General features: G+C 58.9%; 1 protein-coding gene across 5 annotated transcripts; it reads left to right on the top strand.

Annotated features, from left to right (window-relative positions):
• Positions 1-10,423: 10,423 nt before the first annotated feature.
• MTCH2 (mitochondrial carrier 2) lies at positions 10,424-24,094 on the top strand. Of its 5 annotated transcripts, none has more exons than XM_037899264.2 (14): positions 10,789-10,916; positions 11,925-12,127; positions 13,319-13,403; positions 14,224-14,330; positions 14,766-14,792; positions 15,162-15,218; positions 19,612-19,669; positions 19,981-20,032; positions 20,236-20,295; positions 20,944-21,037; positions 21,394-21,441; positions 21,949-22,016; positions 23,563-23,638; positions 23,881-24,094. In XM_037899264.2, exons 2-14 carry the CDS (start codon positions 12,053-12,055, stop codon positions 23,965-23,967), a joined length of 894 nt encoding a protein of 297 aa, XP_037755192.1. In that variant the 5' UTR covers positions 10,789-10,916; positions 11,925-12,052; the 3' UTR covers positions 23,968-24,094. The 5 variants fall into 5 exon arrangements, with proteins under 5 accessions (XP_037755190.2, XP_037755193.1, XP_037755192.1 ...); XM_037899263.2 differs by having other exon boundaries at positions 11,925-12,163; XM_037899262.2 differs by lacking the exon at positions 11,925-12,127 and having other exon boundaries at positions 10,424-10,916.
• The last annotated feature ends 271 nt before the right edge of the window (positions 24,095-24,365 follow it).

The raw sequence follows: 24,365 nt of genomic DNA, 5'->3' as shown, positions 1-24,365 counted from the left end.
AGTTCCTAACCACCTCTTTCTCCACAGAGGGCTGGCCATCTACTCCCCATGTTGTGATGCCCAGCGCAGCAGTCTGGGAGCTGTCCTTGTTAGTGAAGGCAGGGGCAAAAAAAGCATTGAGCACATTAGCTTTTTCCACATCCTCTGTCACTAGGTTGCCTCCCTCATTCAGTAAGGGGCCACACTTTCCTTGGCTTTCTTCTTGTTGCCAACATACCTGAAGAAACCCTTCTTGTTACTCTTGACATCTCTTGCTAGCTGCAGCTCCAGGTGCGATTTGGCCCTCCTGATTTCATTCCTACATGCCCGAGCAATATTTTTATACTCTTCCCTGGTCATATGTCCAACCTTCCACTTCTTGTAAGCTTCTTTTTTATGTTTAAGATCCGCTAGGATTTCACCGTTAAGCCAAGCTGGTCGCCTGCCATATTTACTATTCTTTCGACTCATCGGGATGGTTTGTCCCTGTAACCTCAACAGGGATTCCTTGAAATACAGCCAGCTCTCCTGGACTCCTTTCCCCTTCATGTTAGTCCCCCAGGGGATCCTACCCATCCGCTCCCTGAGGGAGTCGAAGTCTGCTTTCCTGAAGTCCAGGGTCCGTATCCTGCTGCTTACCTTTCTTCCCTGCGTCAGAATCCTGAACTCAACCAACTCATGGTCACTGCCTCCCAGATTCCCGTCCACTTTTGCTTCCCCCACTAATTCTTCTCTGTTTGTGAGGAGCAGGTCAAGAAAAGCTCCCCCCCTAGTTGGCTCGTCTAGCACTTGCACCAGGAAATTGTCCCCTACGCTTTCCAAAAACTTCCTGGATTGTCTATGCACCGCTGTATTGCTCTCCCAGCAAATATCAGGAAAATTAAAGTCACCCATGAGAACCAGGGCGTGCGATCTAGTAGCTTCTGCAAGTTGCCGGAAGAAAGCCTCATCCACCTCATCCCCCTGGTCCGGTGGTCTATAGCAGACTCCCACCACTACATCACTCTTGTTGCTCACACTTCTAAACTTAATCCATAGACACTCAGGTTTTTCTGCAGTTTCGTACCAGAGCTCTGAGCAGTCATACTGCTCCCTTACATACAGTGCCACTCCACCACCTTTTCTGCCCTGCCTGTCCTTCCTGAACAGTTTATAACCATCCATGACAGTACTCCAGTCATGTGAGTTATCCCACCAAGTCTCTGTTATTCCAATCACGTCATAATTCCTTGACATCACCAGGACCTCCAGTTCTCCCTGCTTGTTTCCAAGGCTTTGTGCATTTGTATACGAGCACTTGAGATAACGTGCTGATCGCCCCTCCTTCTCAGTATGAGGCAGGAGCCTGCCCCTCACAGACGTTCCTGCCTGTGTTTCCTCCCGGTATCCTGCTTTCCCACTTACCTCAGGGCTTTGGTCTCCTTCCCCCAGTGAACCTAGTTTAAAGCCCTCCTCCCTAGGTTAGCCAGCCTGCTCGCAAAGATGCTCTTCCCTCTCTTTGTAAGATGGAGCCCGTCTCTCCCCAGCACTCCTCCTTCATGGAACACCATCCCATGGTCAAAGAATCCAAAGCCTTCTCTCCGACACCACCTGCGTAGCCATTCGTTGACTTCCACGATTCGACGGTCCCTGCCCCGTCCTTTTCCTTCCACGGGGAGGATGGACGAGAACACCACTTGCGCCTCAAACTCCTTTATCCTTCTTCCCAGAGCCACGTAGTCCGCAGTGATCCGCTCAAGGTCATTCTTGGCAGTATCATTGGTGCCCACGTGGAGAAGCAGGAAGGGGTAGCGATCCGAGGGCTTGATGAGTCTCGGCAGTCTCTCCGTTGATCTCCTGCAGTTTGCTCTTCAGTTCCTGGCTCAGCTCTTCGTGATCCACCAGGCCAAAGCGGTTCCTGCAGATCCCAGTGTGGGGAACAAGTCCTGCTGGCGGCCAGGTGCTCCATAGCCGAGGCGCTGGAGAGGTGCATGACTTGGACATTAAGGTCCTGCCACTGGCAAGGCGGCCAGAGGGGTGACAGCTGGTGGGGGGCCAGAGGGGTGGTGACAGAGGCTGGGGGGGGTGGCCAGAGGGGCAGCAACAGCTGGTGGGGCGGCCAGAAGGGTGGCGATGGCGATGGCTGGTGGGGGGCCAGAGGGGTGGCAATAGCGATGGCTGGTGGGGGGGCCAAAGGGGTGGTGATGGTGATGGCTGGTGGGGGGGCCAGAGGCGCGGCGATGGCGATGGCTGGCGGGGGGGGCCAGAGGGGTGGCGATGGTGATGGCTGGTGGGGGGCCAGAGGGGCAGCGATGGCTGGTGGGGGGCCAGAGGAGCGGTGATGGCTGGCGGGGGGGCCAGAGGGGTAGTGATAGCTGGAGGGGTGGCCAGAGGGGTAGTGATGGCTGGTGGGGGGCCAGAGGGGTGGCGATGGCGATGGCTGGTGGGGGGCCAGAAGGGTGGCAATAGCGATGGCTGGTGGGGGGCCAGAGGGGCAGCGATGGCTGGTGGGGGGCCAGAGGAGCGGTGATGGCTGGCGGGGGGGCCAGAGGGGTAGTGATAGCTGGAGGGGTGGCCAGAGGGGTAGTGATGGCTGGTGGGGGGGCCAAAGGGGTGGTGATGGTGATGGCTGGCGGGGGGGCCAGAGGGGTGGCGATGGTGATGGCTGGTGGGGGGCCAGAGGGGCAGCGATGGCTGGTGGGGGGCCAGAGGAGCGGTGATGGCTGGCGGGGGGGCCAGAGGGGCGGTGATGGCTGGTGGGGCGGCCAGAGGGGTAGTGATGGCTGATGGGGGTCCAGAGGCACGGCGATGGCAGGCGGGGGGGGTGGCCTATTTTCCGAAGCAAGGCAGCTCTCGAATGGCAGGTAGGACTGTTCACCGGGACCTCTCTGCAAACTATCAGCCCTGCACAAGGCAAAATTATCTTCTGAATACCGTTTACCGAAGGGCGCAAGGCACCTGAGCGGTTCCATGGTTCCCTTTTTGCAGACCTACCAGTGCTGACCCAGCCTGGAGTCCACCTTGCCGGGCAGGAGGAAGCAGGTGCCCCCTTAGGACTCTTCACCGCTTGCAAGAGCACCTCCAGCTGCTTCTCCTTCTGCCTCCTCCTCTTCCCAGCTGGACGCCCGGCTCCTCCGCTCACCCGGCGAGCGCCCGTCGTTTGGTCCTGAACATGCGGGACGCGAGGAAGCTTCCCCGCCCTGGCTAAAAACCAAGCATGTCCTCTGCAAACCATGACGAACACGGGATCCCAGTCCAGGCAGCAAACAAAGCAGCCTGAAATCACAGGGATACAGTTACATTATAGGGGAGGAAAGGGGTGTGTGTGTGTGGGGGGGGGGGGGTTGTGAAAAAGCCACAGTAATCTGTAACATACGCCAGACTCTTAACAGAGTTGGGTTTCTTTCTGTCTCTCTTAAATACTTCAAATCCACTGAAAATCTATACAGGAACTGGGGAAAAAAATAAACTAAAAGAGATGGGAGGGGAAAAAAATCAATGTTCCATGTAACAGAAGAATTGCAGAAAACAGGTTACCGGGGGGGGAGGGGGTGGGGAGGGGAAGGCAGGACTTGAGCTAGTTGTGTGTTGTTTTATTCAAGAAAACCCTAAATATTGAACCAGAGACCGTATCTGGCAGAATGGTTACAACGTACCTTTTGTGTGGACACCTCTACCCTGATATAACGCAGTCCTCGGGAGACAAAAAATCTCACTGCGTATAGGTGAGACCGTGTTATATCGAACTTGCTTTGGCCCCTCCGTTCCTTGTTCCCTGACCACCCCCTCCAGAGACCCTCGTCCCTAATCACCCCCAGGACCCCTCCCCCTACCCAACCCCACCCCCCTGCTCCCTGTCCCCTGACTGCTCCGACCCCTATCCACACCGCCCGCCTCCTGACAGGCCCTCACCGGCAGCAGCGGGAAGCGGAGCAACGTGGCCCCAGTCCGCTCCACTCCGCCACCTCCCAGCCGCGGTGCTCCGCTTCTCGCCGCCGGTGAGTGCAGGGAGGTTGGGGAAAGGACGCCCCCCACACTCACCGGTGGTGGGAAGCAGAGTGATGTGGCCCCAGCCCGCTCCACTTTCCTTGCCCCAGCCCCGAGCGACACGGCTGGGGCCGGGGCGAGGGAAACGGAGCTGGCTGCTCCCGGCCCCCTGCTAATCCCCCAGCCACTCTGGGACTGCAAGGTCCCCAAAGGTGCCCCCCCAGCTCCTGCCTCACAGACCCTGGGGGGGGGTGCCCCGACCGCCCCTGAGACCCTCTGACCCTTCTCCAATGCCATGGCCCGGCCCCCTTAACAGGCTGCTTAGAGCAGTGTGTCGGAGCTTTACCGCTTTCTCTGCAAACCCGCGTTATATCGGGGTAGAGGTGTAATTAGGTTACTACTAAATAATGGAATTTTTATACAAAACCCCCTCTGAAATGGGATTGGCGTGCTCCAGGCTTGGATGTTGGCGGGGGGCGGTGCCTCTGAAATGGGATTGGCCCGTTCCGGGCTCGGCTGTTGGCAGGGGGCGGTGCCTGTGAAATGGAATAGGCATGTTCCAGGCTCGGCTGTTGGCGGGGGGTGGTGCCTGTGAAATGGGATTGGCGCGTTCCGGGCTCGGCTGTTGGCGGGGGGCGGTGCCTGTGAAATAGGATTGGCGCGTTACGGGCTCGGCTGTTGGCGGGGGGCGGTGCTGTGAAATGGGATTGGCGCGTTATGGGCTCGGCTGTTGGCGGGGGGCGGTGCCTGGGAAATAGGATTGGCAGGTTCCGGGCTCGGCTGTTGGCGGGGGGCGGTGCTGTGAAATGGGATTGGCCCGTTCCGGGCTCGGCTGTTGGCGGGGGGCGGTGCCTGGGAAATGGGATTGGCGTGTTCCGGGCTCGGCTGTTGGCGGGGGGCGGTGCCCCTGAAATGGGATTGGCGGGTTCCAGGCTCAGCTGTTGGCGGGGGGCGGTGCCTGTGAAATGGGATAGGCATGTTCCGGGCTCGGCTGTTGGCGGAGGGGCGGTGCTGTGAAATGGGATTGGCGCGTTCCAGGCTCAGCTGTTGGCGGAGGGGCGGTGCTGTGAAATGGGATTGGAGCGTTCCGGGCTCGGCTGTTGGCGGAGGGGCAGTGCCTGTGAAATGGGATTGGCGCGTTCTGGGCTCGGCTGTTGGCGGAGGGGCGGTGCTGTGAAATGGGATTGGCGCATTCCAGGCTCAGCTGTTGGCGGAGGGGCGGTGCTGTGAAATGGGATTGGCGCGTTCCAGGCTCAGCTGTTGGCGGAGGGGCGGTGCTGTGAAATGGGATTGGCGCGTTCCGGGCTCGGCTGTTGGCGGAGGGGCGGTGCTGTGAAATGGGATTGGCGCGTTCCAGGCTCAGCTGTTGGCGGGGGGCGGAGCTGTGAAATGGGATTGGCGTGTCCGGGCTCGGCTGTTGGCGGGGGGCGGAGCTGTGAAATGGGATTGGCGTGTTCCGGGCTCGGCTGTTGGCGGAGGGGCGGTGCTGTGAAATGGGATTGGCGCGTTCCAGGCTCGGCTGTTGGCGGGGGGCGGTGCCTGTGAAATGGGATAGGCATGTTCCGGGCTCGGCTGTTGGCGGAGGGGCGGTGCCTGTGAAATGGGATTGGCGCGTTCCAGGCTCGGCTGTTGGCGGGGGGTGGTGCCTGTGAAATGGGATTGGCGCGTTCCAGGCTCAGCTGTTGGCGGAGGGGCGGTGCTGTGAAATGGGATTGGAGCGTTCCGGGCTCGGCTGTTGGCGGAGGGGCAGTGCCTGTGAAATGGGATTGGCGCGTTCCGGGCTCGGCTGTTGGCGGAGGGGCGGTGCTGTGAAATGGGATTGGCGCGTTCCAGGCTCAGCTGTTGGCGGAAGGGCGGTGCTGTGAAATGGGATTGGCGCGTTCCAGGCTCAGCTGTTGGCGGAGGGGCGGTGCTGTGAAATGGGATTGGCGCGTTCCGGGCTCGGCTGTTGGCGGAGGGGCGGTGCTGTGAAATGGGATTGGCGCGTTCCAGGCTCGGCTGTTGGCGGGGGGCGGTGACTCTGAAATGGGATTGGCGCGTTCCGGGCTCGGCTGTTGGCGGAGGGGCGGTGCTGTGAAATGGGATTGGCGGGTTCCAGGCTCGGCTGTTGGTGGGGGGCGGTGCTGTGAAATGGGATTGGCGCGTTCCGGGCTCGGCTGTTGGCGGGGGGCGGTGCTGTGAAATGGGATTGGCGCGTTCCGGGCTCGGCTGTTGGCGGAGGGGCGGTGCTGTGAAATGGGATTGGAGCGTTCCGGGCTCGGCTGTTGGCGGAGGGGCGGTGCTGTGAAATGGGATTGGCGCGTTCCAGGCTCGGCTGTTGGCGGGGGGCGGTGACTCTGAAATGGGATTGGCGCGTTCCGGGCTCGGCTGTTGGCGGAGGGGCGGTGCTGTGAAATGGGATTGGCGGGTTCCAGGCTCGGCTGTTGGCGGGGGGCGGAGCTGTGAAATGGGATTGGCGTGTTCCGGGCTCGGCTGTTGGCGGAGGGGCGGTGCTGTGAAATGGGATTGGCGGGTTCCAGGCTCGGCTGTTGGCGGGGGGCGGTGACTCTGAAATGGGATTGGCGCGTTCCGGGCTCGGCTGTTGGCGGAGGGGCGGTGCTGTGAAATGGGATTGGAGCGTTCCGGGCTCGGCTGTTGGCGGAGGGGCAGTGCCTGTGAAATGGGATTGGCGCGTTCTGGGCTCGGCTGTTGGCGGAGGGGCGGTGCTGTGAAATGGGATTGGCGCATTCCAGGCTCAGCTGTTGGCGGAGGGGCGGTGCTGTGAAATGGGATTGGCGCGTTCCAGGCTCAGCTGTTGGCGGAGGGGCGGTGCTGTGAAATGGGATTGGCGCGTTCCGGGCTCGGCTGTTGGCGGAGGGGCGGTGCTGTGAAATCGGATTGGCGCGTTCCAGGCTCAGCTGTTGGCGGGGGGCGGAGCTGTGAAATGGGATTGGCGTGTTCCGGGCTCGGCTGTTGGCGGGGGGCGGAGCTGTGAAATGGGATTGGCGTGTTCCGGGCTCGGCTGTTGGCGGAGGGGCGGTGCTGTGAAATGGGATTGGCGCGTTCCAGGCTCGGCTGTTGGCGGGGGGCGGTGCCTGTGAAATGGGATAGGCATGTTCCGGGCTCGGCTGTTGGCGGAGGGGCGGTGCCTGTGAAATGGGATTGGCGCGTTCCAGGCTCGGCTGTTGGCGGGGGGTGGTGCCTGTGAAATGGGATTGGCGCGTTCCAGGCTCAGCTGTTGGCGGAGGGGCGGTGCTGTGAAATGGGATTGGAGCGTTCCGGGCTCGGCTGTTGGCGGAGGGGCAGTGCCTGTGAAATGGGATTGGCGCGTTCCGGGCTCGGCTGTTGGCGGAGGGGCGGTGCTGTGAAATGGGATTGGCGCGTTCCAGGCTCAGCTGTTGGCGGAAGGGCGGTGCTGTGAAATGGGATTGGCGCGTTCCAGGCTCAGCTGTTGGCGGAGGGGCGGTGCTGTGAAATGGGATTGGCGCGTTCCGGGCTCGGCTGTTGGCGGAGGGGCGGTGCTGTGAAATGGGATTGGCGCGTTCCAGGCTCGGCTGTTGGCGGGGGGCGGTGACTCTGAAATGGGATTGGCGCGTTCCGGGCTCGGCTGTTGGCGGAGGGGCGGTGCTGTGAAATGGGATTGGCGGGTTCCAGGCTCGGCTGTTGGTGGGGGGCGGTGCTGTGAAATGGGATTGGCGCGTTCCGGGCTCGGCTGTTGGCGGGGGGCGGTGCTGTGAAATGGGATTGGAGCGTTCCGGGCTCGGCTGTTGGCGGAGGGGCGGTGCTGTGAAATGGGATTGGAGCGTTCCGGGCTCGGCTGTTGGCGGAGGGGCGGTGCTGTGAAATGGGATTGGCGCGTTCCAGGCTCGGCTGTTGGCGGGGGGCGGTGCCTGTGAAATGGGATTGGCGCGTTCCGGGCTCGGCTGTTGGCGGAGGGGCGGTGCTGTGAAATGGGATTGGCGGGTTCCAGGCTCGGCTGTTGGCGGGGGGCGGAGCTGTGAAATGGGATTGGCGTGTTCCGGGCTCGGCTGTTGGCGGAGGGGCGGTGCTGTGAAATGGGATTGGCGGGTTCCAGGCTCGGCTGTTGGCGGGGGGCGGTGACTCTGAAATGGGATTGGCGCGTTCCGGGCTCGGCTGTTGGCGGAGGGGCGGTGCTGTGAAATGGGATTGGCGGGTTCCAGGCTCGGCTGTTGGCGGGGGGCGGAGCTGTGAAATGGGATTGGCGTGTTCCGGGCTCGGCTGTTGGCGGAGGGGCAGTGCTGTGAAATGGGATTGGCGGGTTCCAGGCTCGGCTGTTGGCGGGGGGCGGTGCTGTGAAATGGGATTGGCGTGTTCCGGGCTTGGCTGTTGGCGGAGGGGCGGTGCTGTGAAATGGGATTGGCGGGTTCCAGGCTCGGCTGTTGGTGGGGGGCGGTGCTGTGAAATGGGATTGGCGCGTTCCGGGCTTGCTGTGAAAAGCAGAGCAGCTTTGTTATGTTTTGCAACTTGGCGGCCCCAGGCCCACGACTGCCCCAAGATGGACTTGGCTGAAAGTCACTGATTTCCGTGCTAACAAGTTCTGTTCCACACTGTGTTCCTGTCAACTAATAAGCCTTCTGTTTTACCAGCTGGCTGAGAGTGCGAAGTGGGGGTCCAGCCCAGGGGTCCAGTCCAGCTGGACCCGCTGCAGGAAGTGCATGGACCGGGAGGCTGAATGCTCTGAGGTCAGACCCAGGAAGGCCGTAGCCGAGAAGGTTTCTTGCCCTGGACTGCGTGCCCTGAGGGGAGTCACACTAGTCCTGACTGACTTCATACAGGGCAGTTCCAGAGCATCGGGGCTGTGACTCTGTGACAACTGGTTGCATCTCCCTCCTGGTTCTCAGTAGGGTGACCAGACAACAAGTGTGAAAAATTGGGACAGGGGTGGACGGTAATAGGAGCCTATGTAAGAAAAAGACCCAAAAATTGGGACTGTCCCTATAAAATTGGGACATCTGGTCACCCTAGTTCTCAGGTTAGGAAGGGCATTGGCCATCACTTTCCTGCAGGCAGCTGGAGCAGCTTCACCCGCCCTAAGGGTCTCAGCAAAAGTCTCACACCCTTATTCCCACCACTTAGACATTGATGATTTAGAGAGGCTCACGTACAACGTAACAAGGGGAAAAACCCACCTCATCACACATGCAACTCCCAACTTGTCCATGTCTTTGTGGTGAGGGGACAGGTCACTGTCAGTATACCCTGCAGCATTGGGGAAGGTGCACTGGGGTGGGAGCCACCACGGCGTCTGGTCTTCAATCTTCAACTGACTGCAATTTCCATGCAGAGTCCCCCTCCCTTCTTCACTTACATTCTGAGTTCAAACCCGGCTGGTGACTCATGTAGGTAAAATTAGCACATGATCATGCAATTAAAGGATGGTGTTGTAATGCACTTGGCCAAGTGCGCAGAGTTAAGATTGTTCAGGAAACTAGAACTGTGACAATTGCTGATTCCAGAGGGCTTGACTCTGCAGTCTTCTCTCTCAGCCTACAAACCTGCCCACGTTACACAAACCGTGGCACTGTGGGAGGAGCGGGCATGATGGGGAACGCCTGGGTTTGCTGCCCCTTATGCCATAGCTGAATGGTGAGGACGGCTTTGCACGAAAATGCCTGGTTACAAGGATCTTTTCTCAGTGTGTGAATTAAATCAGCTAGATTCAAAAGAAAATTGGAGCAAGAGAAATTCCATCCCATGCTCCCAATGGGTCACCAGTCAAGAAGGAAGCAGGGACCTTCTAATGCCCCTGCAGGGACTCTCCCCCCCGCTGAAGGAGACACTGTTAGTGGTTATGTGGCCAGGCCACTAGAGAGGGATGTGACACAGGCTTTGTTTATATAAGTGTTGCTAAGAGGGCAGTAGAAAGTTGGGGATCAGGAAGTTTTGGCTCTATCCCTAGCTCTGGGAGGGGAGTGGGGACTAGTGGCTAGAGCAGGGGCCTGGGAGACAGGACTCCTGGTGTCATTGGGTGGCGCCCGTCCATTGTTCTAACACAGCGAGTAGGATTGCCAACTTTCTACTTGCACAAAACAAACACCCTTGCCCCGCCCCCTGCCCTGCCCCGCCCCTTCTCTGAGGGGATGAAGGCTCTGACTGGGGGTGCTGGCTCCGGGGTGGGTCCGGGAATGAGGGGTTTGGGGTGCAGGAGAGGGCTCCGGGCTGGGGATTGGCATGCGGGGGGGGGGGGGAAGGCTCCAGCTTGGGGTGCTGGCTCTGGTGTGGGGCTGGGGATGAGGAATTTGGGGTGCAGGAGGGTGCTCCAGGCTGGGGCTAGGGCTTCAGAGGACGGGAGAGGGATCAGGGCTAGGGCAGGGGTTAGGGCGCGGGAGGGGGTCGGGCGGTAGGCTCTGGGCAGCGCTTAGCCTCCGGCTCTATAATGTGGAGGTAGGGCCAGGCGGCTCTGTGCGCTGCCCCGCCTGCAGGCACCGCCCCCGCAGCTCCCATTGGCCGCGGTTCCCGACCAATGGGAGCTGCAGGGCCGGCGCTTGGGCGGGGGCAGCGCGCGGAGCCCCCTGGCCGCCCCTACACCTGCGAGCCGGAGCGGGGACGTGCCGCTGCTCCTGGGAGCCGCGCGGAGCCAGGGCGGGCAGGGAGCCCAGCTTATCCCCGCTACGCGGCAGACCGGAGCCGCCAGGCCCCTCTTCCCCCGTCAGTCCCGCTCGACCGCGCTGGGAGCCCCGCCCCCCCGCGTCATTCCGAGGTGTCCGCCCCGCCTCCGAAAGCCCCGATTGGAGCATTTAAGAAAGCAGGAAATGACGATGGCCGATGGGGCGGGGGGACCGGAAGTGGAAGAAACGGTACCCGGAAGTGGCCGTCCACCCTTTTGCCCTTTTCGGTGCCGGTCACGTGGGAACGGCGCGGTGACGTACCCGGCTCGGCTCGGCATGGCGGACACGGCCTCGCAGGTGCTGCTGGGCTCCGGCCTCACCGCGCTCTCCCAGCCGCTCATGTACGTCAAGGTGCTGGTGCAGGTGAGAGCGGGCCGGGACCCCGCCCCCCGGGCTGCCCCCCGCCCCCCCCCGCGCAGCGACTCCCCGCCCGCCGCCGCCGCGCGCCGAGCTGCCCGGGGCAGGGCGCGGCTGGGCCGGTCCGCGCCGGGCGGTGACTCCGCGGGGCGCTTGGCCCGCCCCAGCCTCTGCTCCGCCGCTCCCCGGGCCGGCGCCCCAGCCCCCGGGGCTGCGCGGTCCGTGGCCGGCCACCAGCGGCGCCGCCAAGCCTCCGCCCAGCCCCGGGGGTTCAAAGTCCGAGCAGCCAGTCGGGGCCGGGAGGGACGCTGCCCTGCCGAGCAGCCCCGGGCCGATCCGTGCGGCAGGTCCCTGCCGGCTGTGCAGGCCCCGGTGCCCACTCCCAGCCCGGGGAGGAGCCCCGTTCTGTGCTCTCCCTGCCAGCCGGCATGTCTGTGCAGCGCCTAGCACGGCCGGGGGGCGCGGGCTGCGACAGAAATTATCCAGACCCAGGACTCAGCTCCCCGCAGCTGCCTCCCATACGGAGCCTTGAGAATGCCAGAGCCACTGATCCCAGAGTACCCAGGCAGAGTCCATAACTGCCCCCCCTTTGAAGCTACCACGACTCTCTCCTGCCCCCCACCTCCACCCGTCCATGATCCCCGGTTTGCTCAGGTCACAGTGAGAGCACCCAGCAGTTGCTGAAACCATTTACTCCTAGAGAGGGGGAAACCGCGGCACAGAAACCCAGGGACCAGGAGAGCTCCGCACAGCCCCATGAAGCAGAATCCACTCAGTCACAGGGAGGGGTTTCTGTCCCTCGCTCCCAAGGCAGAGTCCTTGCTTGGGGAGCCACTCCCAGGAGGCGGCGGGGAAGGCGTCTTTCTCCAGTGCAGGATATCGGCCTTGCTGGGGAAGGTGGCCGGGCAGGAGCCCTTGGGACCGGTACATAGCTCTCTCCTATTGTAGAAGAAATGCCTCTTTCTGGGCTTTGCTGCTGTCAGACACTCAGCAAACTGCCTGTCGCACTCACAGGCCATCCTGCCGCAGACGCTCTGAGAGCGGCACTCCGTCCCCGATGGGCTACACGCAAACTCATAGGGCTGCCACTTCACTCTCCCCCGGCACTCTAAGGAGACCCTGGCGTGGCGGTAGCAGCAGTCATGGAGGAAGCAACACTGGTCCACTGCGTCTCGGGGTGTCCCGGAGCCCCCGGTTCCACAGTAGCACCCATACAGGTTGAGAGCGAACAGCGGGGTCCGCAGTCTCTGCCGGTAACACCACAGAGTGAGACCCAGCTCCAGAAGGCTGCGTCTCCCTCGCCTGCTGCGTTGAGCCTCATGGGCAGACTGTGACAACAAGGTCACCAGCACTAGCCACATAGCGAATTTCATTGGGTCCGTGGGCATCTGCCTTGGGCACCCGATCGTTCAGGCTCCCCCCAGAGTGGCTGGGTCACTTTCTGCCGCTCTCTCCTCTGGTCTTGTGCTCTGTAGAGCTGCCCAGCTCCCTTGTGCTTTACCTGGTGACACTGGCTGGCTGTCAGGTCTCAGCCCAGGGTAGGAGCCGTCTTGGGCCACCATTGGCTGGAAAGAGGCGACATTCCAGCGGCAGGAGAGCATTTAACCCTTGAGCCCCCAGGGCGGTCCCCTGTATTCCCAGACAGTGGCCTGATGGAAGTATCTTACTCTAGGTCTGCAGGGCATGCGAGTGCCAGTGGAGAAACCCCTTGAAATTGTTGTAAAGCGAAACCCATTTGTGACCCAAGGAGCAGCTGGGAGGTCAGCAGAGCTGCCTGCAAGCCAGATTGCTGGGCATGACCCACGCTTGTCAGGGTCATGCACCAGCTCGTTCTGTGTCTGGCAGGCGCCCCACCCTCAGCAGCGTTGTATCTAATCCAGTGTCTGGGTACCAAGGATAAGTGAGAGCTCCAGAAGTGTGCAGGGCCCTTCACAGATACCGGGTCCCTGGCCAGAGGGACTTGCCACCTACTCTGGGAAGATGGAATGAACGAGGGTGGTATGCTGTGCGCTGGAGGAAGCGGGCCAGGGAGTGGGGGTGTTGGGGAAGGGTATTGCCCAGAGATGGGAGATGATTTAATTCCGGCTTGGTCCTTAATTTTCTTTGGGGGAAAATAATTGAACGTATTTGTGACTCTCCTGTACAATTCTAAAGGGCAGCCACCGGGGCTCGCGGTCTCCCAGTGTCTCGCTGCCAAGGGGTTAACCCCGAGGCCAAGCTGAATCCCTCCCACTGGCAGACTGTGGAGGCATTTGGGTCCACCACTAAATATAGCGTCTTTGGCTTCTGAACCCTTCAATTAGCTGCAGGGCACTGACAGTCCCGGGCCGGAAGGAGGCACCAGAAAATCACCAGGCTTTGATACGGCCCATGGGCAGATTGCTGCAGACTGTCTGTTTGTTTTGAAGGTGGGATATGAGCCGCTTCCTCCGACCCTGGGCAGAAATATATTTGGGCGACAGGTTTACCAGCTACCGGGACTCTTTGCATATGGTGAGTCCCTGTCTCTGGCATGTATGTGGATTTGGGGATGGGGCAGGAAAGGAAGCCCCAAAGGGTGAGGGTTGTAGTTACTGGTGTAAATATGGGGGAGCCCTCTGTGCCTGGGGAGTGAGGCAAACCTCTCTGTTGTTCTGGATTTCCTGGGGGGATGCCACCCTTGGGCTGTGCCACCAAGGCTGGTGTGTTCTGAGAGAAGGAGTCTGATTTCACCTCCAGATACCCTGTTGCCCTGCAGAGAGTGCGCTGAGCCGGGAACCAGGGGACAGGAGTTCAAATCTCACTTCTACTCACAGCTGTCTGTATTTCTATGCACTTCACAGCCCTTATCTCACTGACCATGATCTCGTACCCTGTCCCTAGCAGGCGGACAAGCATTAGCCCTCTCCTAACAAAGGCATTGGTCACAAAGCTGCACAAAGTCATTTCATGAAGGGCTGGGACTAGAGTCCTGGTCTCTAACATTGCAGACCCACTGCCTATCAGAATGAATGTCCCAAACATATGTGCCTTGGTTAGCCTATCGCGAAGTCATATGCTACCCGCCTCCCCACCACGTTCTGCTGCTGTGCGCCCTGCTGGCAAAGCATGTGTCAAGTCCCCTTTGTGGCTGGCCCACAGAGGATGTCCCCATGACCGCTGTAGCCCCCGTGCTGGAAGCCTGCCTCTCTGAGGGCTCACGGGGAGGGCCAGGGCCTGGCAGTTACACGTGAAGGAACAACTCCTGTTCCTTTAATCACACAGCAAGGAAATGTCCTTTAAAATCGGCTGGGGCAGTGGGGTCGGCGCCCCTCATACTTGTGGTGTTTCACAGCTAAGCACATTATGAAGATAGACGGAAGAGCCGGACTCTTCAAAGGGTTGACTCCCAGACTCTGCTCAGGCGCCATCGGCACCATCGTGCACGGCCAGGTGTTACAGGTACGCCGGGCGGGGCTGGAAGGCCGTAGCAAGCCCCTTGCGAGAGGCTGCTGCCCCAGGCTGTCTGCACGGCTGCAACTGGCCCCACCATGAGGGGGTTGGGTAATTGTCCAGGTCCAAAGGGCGTCCCTTGTGCTCTTGCTCCACACAGACGAGGCGTCCGGGGGGCTGAGTTCTGGCCCAGCAGGGTGTCAGCTCCTCTCTCAGGGCTCGCTGTGGTTTCTAGTGGGTCCCGGGGCTGTCTTCCCCTATGGGAGTGTTGGAGGCCACTTGCTGTCAGTCCCCATAACATTCTGACTCAGCCCGGCCTACCCAGGCAGCCGAGGGGCAGTGAAGCCCTGGTGCTTGTGCACCCCTCCCTGGCTGCCTGGGCCCAACGACACCTCCATATCCCAGTGGCCTTTGCTGTGCTAACTCTGTCCCCTTGCTCCCTAGCGGTACCAGGAAGCTGACCAGGAGGAGGTACGTTGGAGCTGGTTTCTGGGTCCTTTCCCTTGTAGGCACCTCTCCAAGCTCTGCCCTGCCCTGGGGAAAGGGGAGGTGGTAGGAATGTGCCCTGTCAGGAGCACAGGGGGTTGGGAGATGTCCACTCATACAAAGCCTGGTGTGGTCAGGGAGGTGGGGGCTGGGTGGATGGGCCCAGCGAGCTGCAGGGTGGGCCTGGACTGAATGGCTTTTAGATGCTACTGCACTGGGAATATCGAATAACAAAGGGGACCAAGGCAGGGCCTGCTGCTCTCCATGCTGGCTCTGTGGGAGGGGGCAATGTCATTTGGGGGGTGGGTAGGGGGGAGCTCTCCTACCTCAACCTCTCTCATGCCCTCTCCGCAGGAGCCTGGGGCCAGCCTTAAGGAGCCCGTGTCCTCGTGGGAGCAGGTCATCAAGGAGGTGAGCGAAGGCCCATGCCCAAGGGAACTTAGTGGCCAGGGCAGCATGTGGGGCTCGCGGATCCTCCGTTGCTGGAGCTGGATCCCTCTGGGGTGAAGTGGGTGTCGCGCTGTCTGGAGGGTTCACGTCCATGAGTGCCTACCTCAAGGCAGACTGTCAGAAATGGGGCAGCCACCCCAGGCTGGGAGTGTGTGCTAGAATTAGATTTCATCAAATGTGAATTCCTGGATCCCTGTAACTGTCTGACTATGGAGTCACAGACAGTCCCATTAGACTCTCCAGCCTGTCTTGCCATGCAGGCAAGCTGGACTTAGTGATACGTGGTCACTTACTCCAAAAATCACACCACATTCACGTTGCTTCCAGTCCCAAGGGACCAGTCACTTATCCTAGATCAGTTGGCACCCTGGGTCTTACGTCAAAGACAATGCCTGTAGCCAGTCCTGTAATAATCTATCTAAAGGTTTATTAACTAGGAAAAAGGAATGAGAGTTTTGTACAGGTTAAAGCAAGCAAATGTACACACCATTGAGTTACCATCTGAATCCCAAGAATGACAGAGCTGTAATGAGCAACAATTCAAAGTGTCTTTCCGGGCAGCCCCTGGTGATCTCTGGCTTCAGTTTAGAGTCCCTGGCCCTTCAGAGTTCAAACAGCCAAAAAAGGGGGGAAATTTTCCTGTGGCTTTGTCTTATTTCCTTCATTCAGCTCCCAAGCCCACAGGACGAGCTTCCTTGCACCTGGCATTTCCCAGGTGCGATAGGGCCATTAACCAGTCCTATGAATCCTTGATGGCCCATCTGATTTTGCTAGTCCTTGTGGTTGGGCGGGGGACAATTCCCGGGCTTGAGTTCACAAGTTCAGGGTGAACGTTTTCAGAGTTCTAAAGCAAAACTTACCTATTTCCTTGCCACCTGGAATACAGACACTACAAGTGAGACGAACATAGGCAGCATTGTATAAGCGTTTCATAGAGTCTAAACACTACATTTTGGAATTTGGGAGGAGCAAGTGTTATAGCAGGGATAAGAGAGAGGCAAGACAGAACTGGGGGGAAGTATCAAATCAGTATCTTAGATGTCTGTATATTAATGCGAGAAGTATGGGGAATAATCAGGAAGAACTTGAAATGCTAGTAAATAAACACAACTGTGACATAGTTGGTATCACAGAGACTTGGTGGGATAATACGCATGGCTGGAATATTGGTATAGAAGGATACAGCTTGCTCAGGAAGGACAGGCAGGGAAAAAAGGGAGGAGGAGTTGCCTTATATATTAAAAAGTATACATTTGGACTGAGGTTGAGATGGAAATAGACTTGTTGAAAGTCTCTGGGTAAGGATAAAAGGGGTGAAAAACAAGGGTGATGTCATGGTAGGGGTCTACTGCAGACCACCTAACGAGGAAGAAGAGATGGTTGAGGCTTTTTTAAAACTTAACAAAATCATCCAAAGCCCAGGACTTGGTGGTGATAGGGGACCTCAACTACTCCGACATCTGTTGGGAAAATGACACAGATTATCCAACAAGTTCTTGGAATGTATTGGAGACAATTTTTTTATCTCAGAAGATGGAGAAAGCTACTGGGGGGGGCTGTTCTAGATTTGATTTTGACAAACGGAGAAACTGGTTGACAAATTGAAAGTGGAAGGCAGCTTTTGTGAAAGTGATCATGAAATGATAAGGAATGGTAGGAGGGAGAACAGCAAAATAAAGACAATGGATTTCACGAAGGCAGACTTTAGCAAACTCAGGGAGTGGGCAGGTAAGATCCTATGGGAAGCAAGTCTAAGAGGAAAAACAACTGAAGACAGTTGGCAGTTTTTCAAAGAGATGTTATTAAGGGCACAAGAGCAAACTATCCCACTGCATAGGAAAGACAGGAAGTATGGCAAGAGACCACCCTGGCTTACCCAGGAGATCTTCAATGATCTGAAACTCAAAAAGAGTCCTACAAAAAGTGGAAACTAGGTCAAATTACAAAGGATGAAAATAAACAAATAACACAAGAATGTTGGGGCACTATTAGAAAGGCCAAGGCATAAAACGAAATCAAACTAGCTAGAGACATAAAGGGTAACAAGAAAACCTTCTACAAATACATTAGAAGCAAGAGGAAGACCAAGGACAGAGTAGGCCCATTACTCAATGGGGGGGAGGGGGGGGAACAATAACAGAAAATGTAGAAATGGCAGAGGTGCTTAATGACTTCTTTGTTTTGGGTTTCACCAAGAAGGCTGGTGGTGACTGGACGTCTAACGTAGTGAATGCCAGTGAAAATGAGGTAGGATCAGAAGCTAAAATCAGGAAAGAACTAGTTAAAACTTACTTAGACAAGTTAGATGTCTTCAAGTCACCAGGACCTGATGAAATGCATCTTAGAATACTCAAGGAGCTGACTGAGGAGCTATCTGAGCCATTAGCGATTTATCTTTGAAAAGTCATGGAAGACTGGAAAAGGGCAATTATAGTGCCCATCTATAAAAAGAGAAATAAGGACAACCCAGGGAATTACAGACCAGTCAGCTTAACTTTTGTACCTGGAAAGATAATGGAGCAAATAATTAAGTAATCAGTTTGCAAACATCTAGAAGAAAATAAGGTGATAAGTAACAGTCAGCATGGATTTGTCAAGAGCAAATCATGTCAAACCAACCTGATAGCTTTCTTTGACAGCGTAACAAACCTTGTGGATGGCGAGAAGTGGTCAAAATGGTCTGTCTCGCTGTTAGTAAAGTTTTTGATACTGTCTCCCATGACCTTCTCATAAACAAACTAGGGAAATGCAACCTAGATGGAGCTACTTACTATAAGGTGGGTGAATAACTGGTTGGAAAACCGTTCCCAGAGAGTAGTTATCAGTCACAGTCATGCTGGAAAGGCATAACAAATGGGGTTTTTCAGGGATCAGTTCTAGGTCTGGTTCTATTCAGTATCTTCATCAATGATTTAGATAATGGCATAGAGAGGACACTTATAAAGTTTGCGGACGATACCAAGCTGGGAGGGGTTCCAAGTGCTTTGGAGGATAGGATTATAATTCAAAATGATCTGGACAAACTGGAGAAATGGTCTGAGGTAAACAGGATGAAATTCAATAAGGACAAATGCAAAGTACTCCACTTAGGAAGGAACAATCAGTTGCACACATACGGAATAGGAAATGAAGGCCTAGGAAGGAGTACTGCAGAAATGGATCTGGGGGTCATAGTGGATCACAAGCTAAATATAGGTCAACTGTGGTAACACTGTTGCAAAAAAAGCAGGCATCAGTCTGGGATGTATTAACAGGAGTGTTGTAAGCAAGACATGAGAAGCAATTCTTACACTCTACTCTGTGCTGATTAGGCCTCAACTGGAGTATTGTCTAATTCTGGGCACCACATTTCAGGAAGGATGTGAACAAATTGGAGAAAGTCCAGATGAAAATGATGAAAAGTCTAGAAAACATGACCTATGAGGGAAGATTAAACAAATCCAATTTTTTCATTCTGGAAAAGAGAAGACTGAGGGGGGACATAACTGTTTTCAAGTACATAAAAGGTTGTTACAAGGAGGAGGGAGAAAATTGTTCTTAACCGCTGAAGACAGGACACAAAGCAATGGGCTTAAATTGCAGCAAGGGAAGCTTAGGTTGGACATTAGGAAAAACTTCCTAACTGGTTAAGCACTGGAATAAATTGCCTAGGGAGGCTGTGGAATCTCCATCATTGGAGATTTTTAAGAGTAGGTTAGACAAACACCTGTCGGGGATGGTCTAGATAATACTTAGTCCTGCCTTGAGTGCAGGGGACTGGACTAGATGACCTCTCGAGGTCTCTTCCAGTCCTAAGATTCTACATAAGCCTTCTTATAAGGCTAATCCCTGTCTTGAGCACAACTACCAGACAAAAAGAACAGGAGGACTTGTGGCATCTTAGAGACTAACCAATTTATTTGAGCATAAGCTTTCATGAGCTACAGCTCACTTCATCGGATGCATACTGTGGAAAATACAGATGTTTTTATACACACAAACCATGAAAAAATGTACTGCCTCCTGCTGCACTCCAGGCGCATCTGGCTGTGTGGGGCAGAGACCCAGGCTTGCTCCTAGAGCTAGGCGTCCAGTCGCCGATGGGCTGTGTTGGCTTTGGCCATGTGCCAGTGGCATGTGTGCTGTGGAGAGTTGGCTCCTGGCACCTCCCATAGCAGGCAGCCTGGGAGTGCTGAGACTCGGCTGCCCCCAAGCGGCTCCCCCGCAGCATTTCCACCAGCCCCCCACTGCCCTGCCTTCTGCCGCCCCTCTCCCACCACCCCAGGGCCACCTCTGCCGCGGCCCTTCCCCTCCTTGTTTGCTCTCCGCTGCGCACGTGTCCTGGCTGAGCCCTAATGGCCTGTGTCTGTTGCAGACTTCCCGAGAGATGGTTGCCCGTTCTGCTGCAACGCTAGTCACCCATCCCTTCCACGGTAGGTCCCCAGCGCTGTGGGGGTGGTTGGGTGGGGCTCACGCCCAGCCCTGCTCCGTGGGATCCACCCGTGGAGACCAGTGCTGGGGTAATGGGCTGGGTACAATTCAGGACCCAGCCGATCCTCAGCAGAGCTCCCGGCTGAGTGAACTTGTGAACCCTTGGTGCTGGGGCCTGTGACCCCGTGCTGATGCCCTGAGTTCAGAGGGCCAAGGTTCCCGGTGTGCCGTGTCGGACCCCACAGAACTGGGGTGGCGGGGGTGCAGCCCGGCTCCCCCATGCTGACCCTGCTGTGTCTGGCTCTGCCCGCAGTGATCACGCTGAGATGCATGGTGCAGTTCATTGGCAGGGAGACCAAGTACAGGTAAGGGCCCAGTGAGAGGGGTTGGGTCCAGGGGTCCTGCAGGCGCTGCCAGGGGAGTGGGTAGCTGGTGTGGTCTGGGGGGGGAGGAGGGGTTGGCACATGGGTGGCTGGCAGGGGACAGTTGAGGACATGGTAACCCGCAGTCCCTTCCCTCGGGAGCCACATGTGACAGCATTTCTCTCCTCTGTCTCTTGTCGGCCCAGTGGCATCTTCAGCCCCTTCGTCACCATCTACCGGGAAGAGGGCATCCTGGGCTTCTTTGCGTGAGTCCTGCAGCCAGGAGGCAGTGGGAGCCCCTGGGAGGCGGGTGTGTGTGCCCTGCGGGGGCGGGAACGGGGGGAGGGCGCCCTTGGGAGGCGGGGGTGTGCGCCCTGCGGGGGTGGGAAAAGGGAGGGCGCCCTTGGGAGGCGGGGGTGTGTGCCCTGCGGGGGTGGGAACGGGGAGGGTGCCCTTGGGAGGTGGGGGAGGGCGCCCTGCGGGGGTGGGAGTGGGGGGAGGGCGCCCTTGGGAGGTGGGAGTGGGGGCAGGTGCCCTTGGGAGGCGGGGGCCCATCCAGCTTGTCAGGGAAAGCAGCAGGGACTCTGCTGGCCAGGCTCCACCCTGTGGCTCAGAGGAAGGGGCCATGAATTTTCGTCCCAGCTCCTCCTCTGGCCACTGCTGTTTCTGGGCCCTGCGTCACAGCCCCGGGGTCTCCCAGTCTCCCCCTGCTGGCGAGGAAGTTAGGGCAAGTCCCTGAATCTCGCTGTGCCGCAGGCCCCACATGCTGTCCGTGGGGAGACTCGCCCAGGATTGTGGGGTGGGGCCCAGCTTATCCCTGCAAGAGAGGGGCTGCCCCTTGTGCTGGAGGAGGCTCCTGCCAGCCTCGGCCCGGGGGGCACCCTCTGCTCACTCACCTGCTGTGTTTCTTTCAGGGGGCTCTTTCCCCGGCTGCTGGGCGACGTGCTGTCGCTGTGGCTCTGTAACATGCTGGCCTACCTCATCAATACCTATGCACTGGAGAACGGGGTAGGCCCCTGCAGCATCGCCCTGGTGGCTGCCCAGGGTGTGGGGCCTGGAGGCAAACGGAGTTCGGGGGGCACTGGGAGGTGACCCGCTCAGCATGGGAAGGTCCCATCTCTGCTGGGTCTGGCCTGCGCTCCCCTTTGTGTGCGGCCCTCCCAGCACCGGGCCGGGGAGCCTGTCCTAGCAGTGGCCGCGACCCGCGTGGGGGTGGTTTGGGTTTCAGGCCCTGGCGGAGCCCAGCGTGCAGACTCGGTGCGGGGAATCGGGACAGAGGCAGCCCCCTGTGTCTGGGGATGGAGGGGCTGGGCTGTGGCAGGGCGCAGGGTCTCCTTGTTCAATGCGGTTCCTTTCCTCTCTAGGTCTCCACCATGAGCGAGATGAAGAGCTACTCACAGGCTGTCACTGGAGTGCGTGTGTAACCCCTACTCTCCTCTTGGGGGTGGGGGGCAAGGGTAGCCCCACAGAGCTGCCCTGGGGTGGGAGGGAACCATGGGGGGGTGAGGTTGGTGCCCTCATGTGAGTCTAAATCACTAGCTGGTGCTTCATGGTGGGTGAACTCTCCACCCTCTGGTGCACCTTGGCCTGGCCCCGCCCGGGGGGCTCTGCCCAGCTGGCCCCCTCCCCTTGGGCATGTTGTGCCCACTGCCCTACCCGTCCAGCCCATGTCTGTCCCGAGCAGGCACTGCTGCCTGGCTCAGACCATGTGCTCTCTGGTGACCTGGGAAGGGAAGGACAAAGACCTCCTCTCCCAGGAGTGAGTCAGTGAGTGCCAGCGAGCTCCCTTTCTGGGCCAGGGCCCCGCTGAGATACCCTCCCTCTCCATTCCTTGTGCTCCTGGGGCTGGGGGGCTCCAGGCGGGGCTGCGAAGCCAGCACCCTGCCCTGCTAACTGTGGTCCATCTCTCGTGCCTGCAGTTCTTCGCCAGTATGCTGACGTACCCCTTCGTGCTCGTCTCCAACCTGATGGCCATTAACAACTGTGGGTGAGTGCCCCGCACGCCGTCCTGAGCCAGCTGCACCCTCCCCCTGCAACGCGAGGGCGCCTGCTCCAGCCCTGAGGAGCGGGGGACGCAGCGGCTCCTGTACAGGAGGCAGGGAAACGCAGCATCTCCCCCCACACATCCTATAGGGTTTGCTCTGGGAATCCAGAGCCAGGCTTCCCAACTGAGCTCCCATGACGATGTTCCGGCCCTTCGGGGGGAGCAGAGTCGCTGGTGTGGAATGTGAACAGCTGGCACCGGCAGGCGAGAGGGCTCTGCCCAGCCCAGACATGGCACCGGGTGGGTGGCTGGGGACGCTGAAGGCTGCGACGTTCAGATACAAGGAGGTGGCTTTTCCCTCAATATGTGAGGGGCCTGTGGAACTCACTGCCACTGGAGGGAGCTGAGGGAGGTTCAAAGAGGGACTGGACCGTTGGAGGGAGAGCACGGCTAGCCAGAGCTGAAGGGCGCTGAACCTCCTGCTTTGAGCTGGAGCCCATCCCCCAGGGAAGCTGAGCTGGAGCAGTGAGTGAAAGTGGCAAAAGCCCCTGTGTGTCCACTGTCAGACCGGGGTAACGGCGCATCCACGGGTCTGGGAAGGGAAAGGAGCCATGCCAGGGAGAGGCACCTTCCCCCAGGGTAGCTGCAGCTCTGCTGGGGCTGGTGCTGGGAACAGATCACCCCACACCTGCAGAGTCACCCCCCCCGTGAAACACCTCTGGGCCTAGCGACTCGACAGCAGAGTGGGACGGGGGGACAGATCATCCCTCCCTGCTGCAGCTGGCAGAGCAGCGATCCTGGGCTCCGGCCCCATCTGTGTGTGTGTGTGTGTGTCGTCCGTCCGTCCCTCCCCCGGCCCCAGCCTGACGTGCAGCTAGTCCTGGCTGCGCTCACAGCTCACTCCCTGTCTGTCACACAGGCTCCTGTGGCTCCCCTCTTCCCCAGATGCTTGGGAGGCTCTTGGGCTCCCTGGCCATGGCCCTGCAGCACCTCCCCTCCCGTGTCACCCTCGGCTGCTTGCCAGGAGCGAAATCGCAGGTTGCAGCCTCCCAGAATAGACCTGAGCCTGTTCGGGTGCGTCCCTGTCCGCCCTGCAGGAGCAGCTGGGACTTGGTGGGGTGGGGGAGGTCTGCACTCCTGAATCAGCTGCGGCCCTTGGCCATCTCACTAGGGAGCATCGGCTCTGGCCCCAGGAGAAAGGCTGCTCTCCTGGTGCCCGTCTGCCCCTCTGTAGTGTTGGGGGCATGGGCAGGAAGCTCTGGCCGTGGGGGAATGGACGGGGGGCAACTGGGGGTCTTGGGGCCTGGCTGAGCTGCCTGGCTCGGGGCCCTGTTAAAGCTACGTGGCTCAGAAGGGCTCAGACAGGAAGTGGTGCTGGGGAGGCCAGGGAGGGCTCTGGGAACAGGCTGCGGTGGGGTGGCCGGCAGGGGGCGACCCAGCTGCCGCCCCCGGGCGACTGGCTGCTGCAGAGGCCTTGGCGGGGCCGTTTGCAGGCTCGGAGCAGGGCTGTCTCTCACTGCCACTCCCTCCCCCCTCTCCTCTCTTGCAGGCTGGCTGGTGGCCTCCCCCCCTACGCACCCAACTACTCCTCCTGGTTAGACTGCTGGAGCCAGCTGCTCAAGGAGGTACGTCCCAGCCTCACCCCAGCCCCCTAGTGTGGGGACGGCGTGTGTGGGGAAGCCGTGCCTGGCACTCATCACAGGGTGGGGGTTATAAAAGGGCTGGGGCGTGCTGGCCCTGCGGCGTGGGTAGGAGGGCTGGCAGACTGGGCCCTGGGTGCCCTGCCTGGGTGGCAGGCAGAGGGAAGCAGGGCAGGCCACCCTGACAGCCCTCTCGTCTCCTCTCCTCTCCTCTCCTCTCCGTACAGGGGAACATGAGCCGAGGCAACAGCCTGTTTTTCCGGAAGGTGCCTGCGGGGAAGCTGTACGTGTGGGAGGAGAAGCGGTTCCGCTGAGGCTGGAGCTGGGCGAGGGGCCCGGGGCCAGGGGCCAGGCCCGGGGCTGGGCCGGATGCACTGAATGATGGGAGAGTGGTGATTTCTATACAGTTTTTTAAATAATGATTCAATCTTGGGAAATGGAGACTGTGTGCAAGTCTGAGAGTCAGTCATGGGGCAGTGCAGGCTGGGTGGGGGGGTCGGCTGCCTGGCTGGGGGTGGGGGCACTGCTCTGGTGGGATAGCTCCCTGGTGGGGGCGCTGTGCCCTGGTAAGACTGTTCCTTGGCTGGGGGTGAGGCTGGCTCTACCCCTGGGTCTGCCTGCAGATGTGCCCACCCACCCTCTGCTGTCGGTTCTGGCTGTGAAGGACACACCCCACACTGGCCTGGTGGACCCACAGCACTGCTCCCTGTCA

This window comes from Chelonia mydas, chromosome 6 (assembly GCF_015237465.2).
Source record: "Chelonia mydas isolate rCheMyd1 chromosome 6, rCheMyd1.pri.v2, whole genome shotgun sequence".
NCBI lineage: Eukaryota > Metazoa > Chordata > Testudines > Cheloniidae > Chelonia > Chelonia mydas.
The sequence above is the reverse complement of the archived record's forward strand: the minus strand, read 5'-3'. Positions and strand labels throughout refer to the sequence as shown.

Coding starts and splice junctions, on each gene's coding strand:
- MTCH2 (XM_037899262.2), top strand. CDS start 10,698: ATGACGATGGCCGATGGGGCGGGGGGACCGGAAGTGGAAGAAACGGTA. Junction 10,917..13,318: donor ACGTCAAGGTGCTGGTGCAG/GTGAGAGCGGGC, acceptor TTTGTTTTGAAG/GTGGGATATGAGCCGCTTCC. Junction 23,639..23,880: donor GGAGCCAGCTGCTCAAGGAG/GTACGTCCCAGC, acceptor CTCTCCGTACAG/GGGAACATGAGCCGAGGCAA.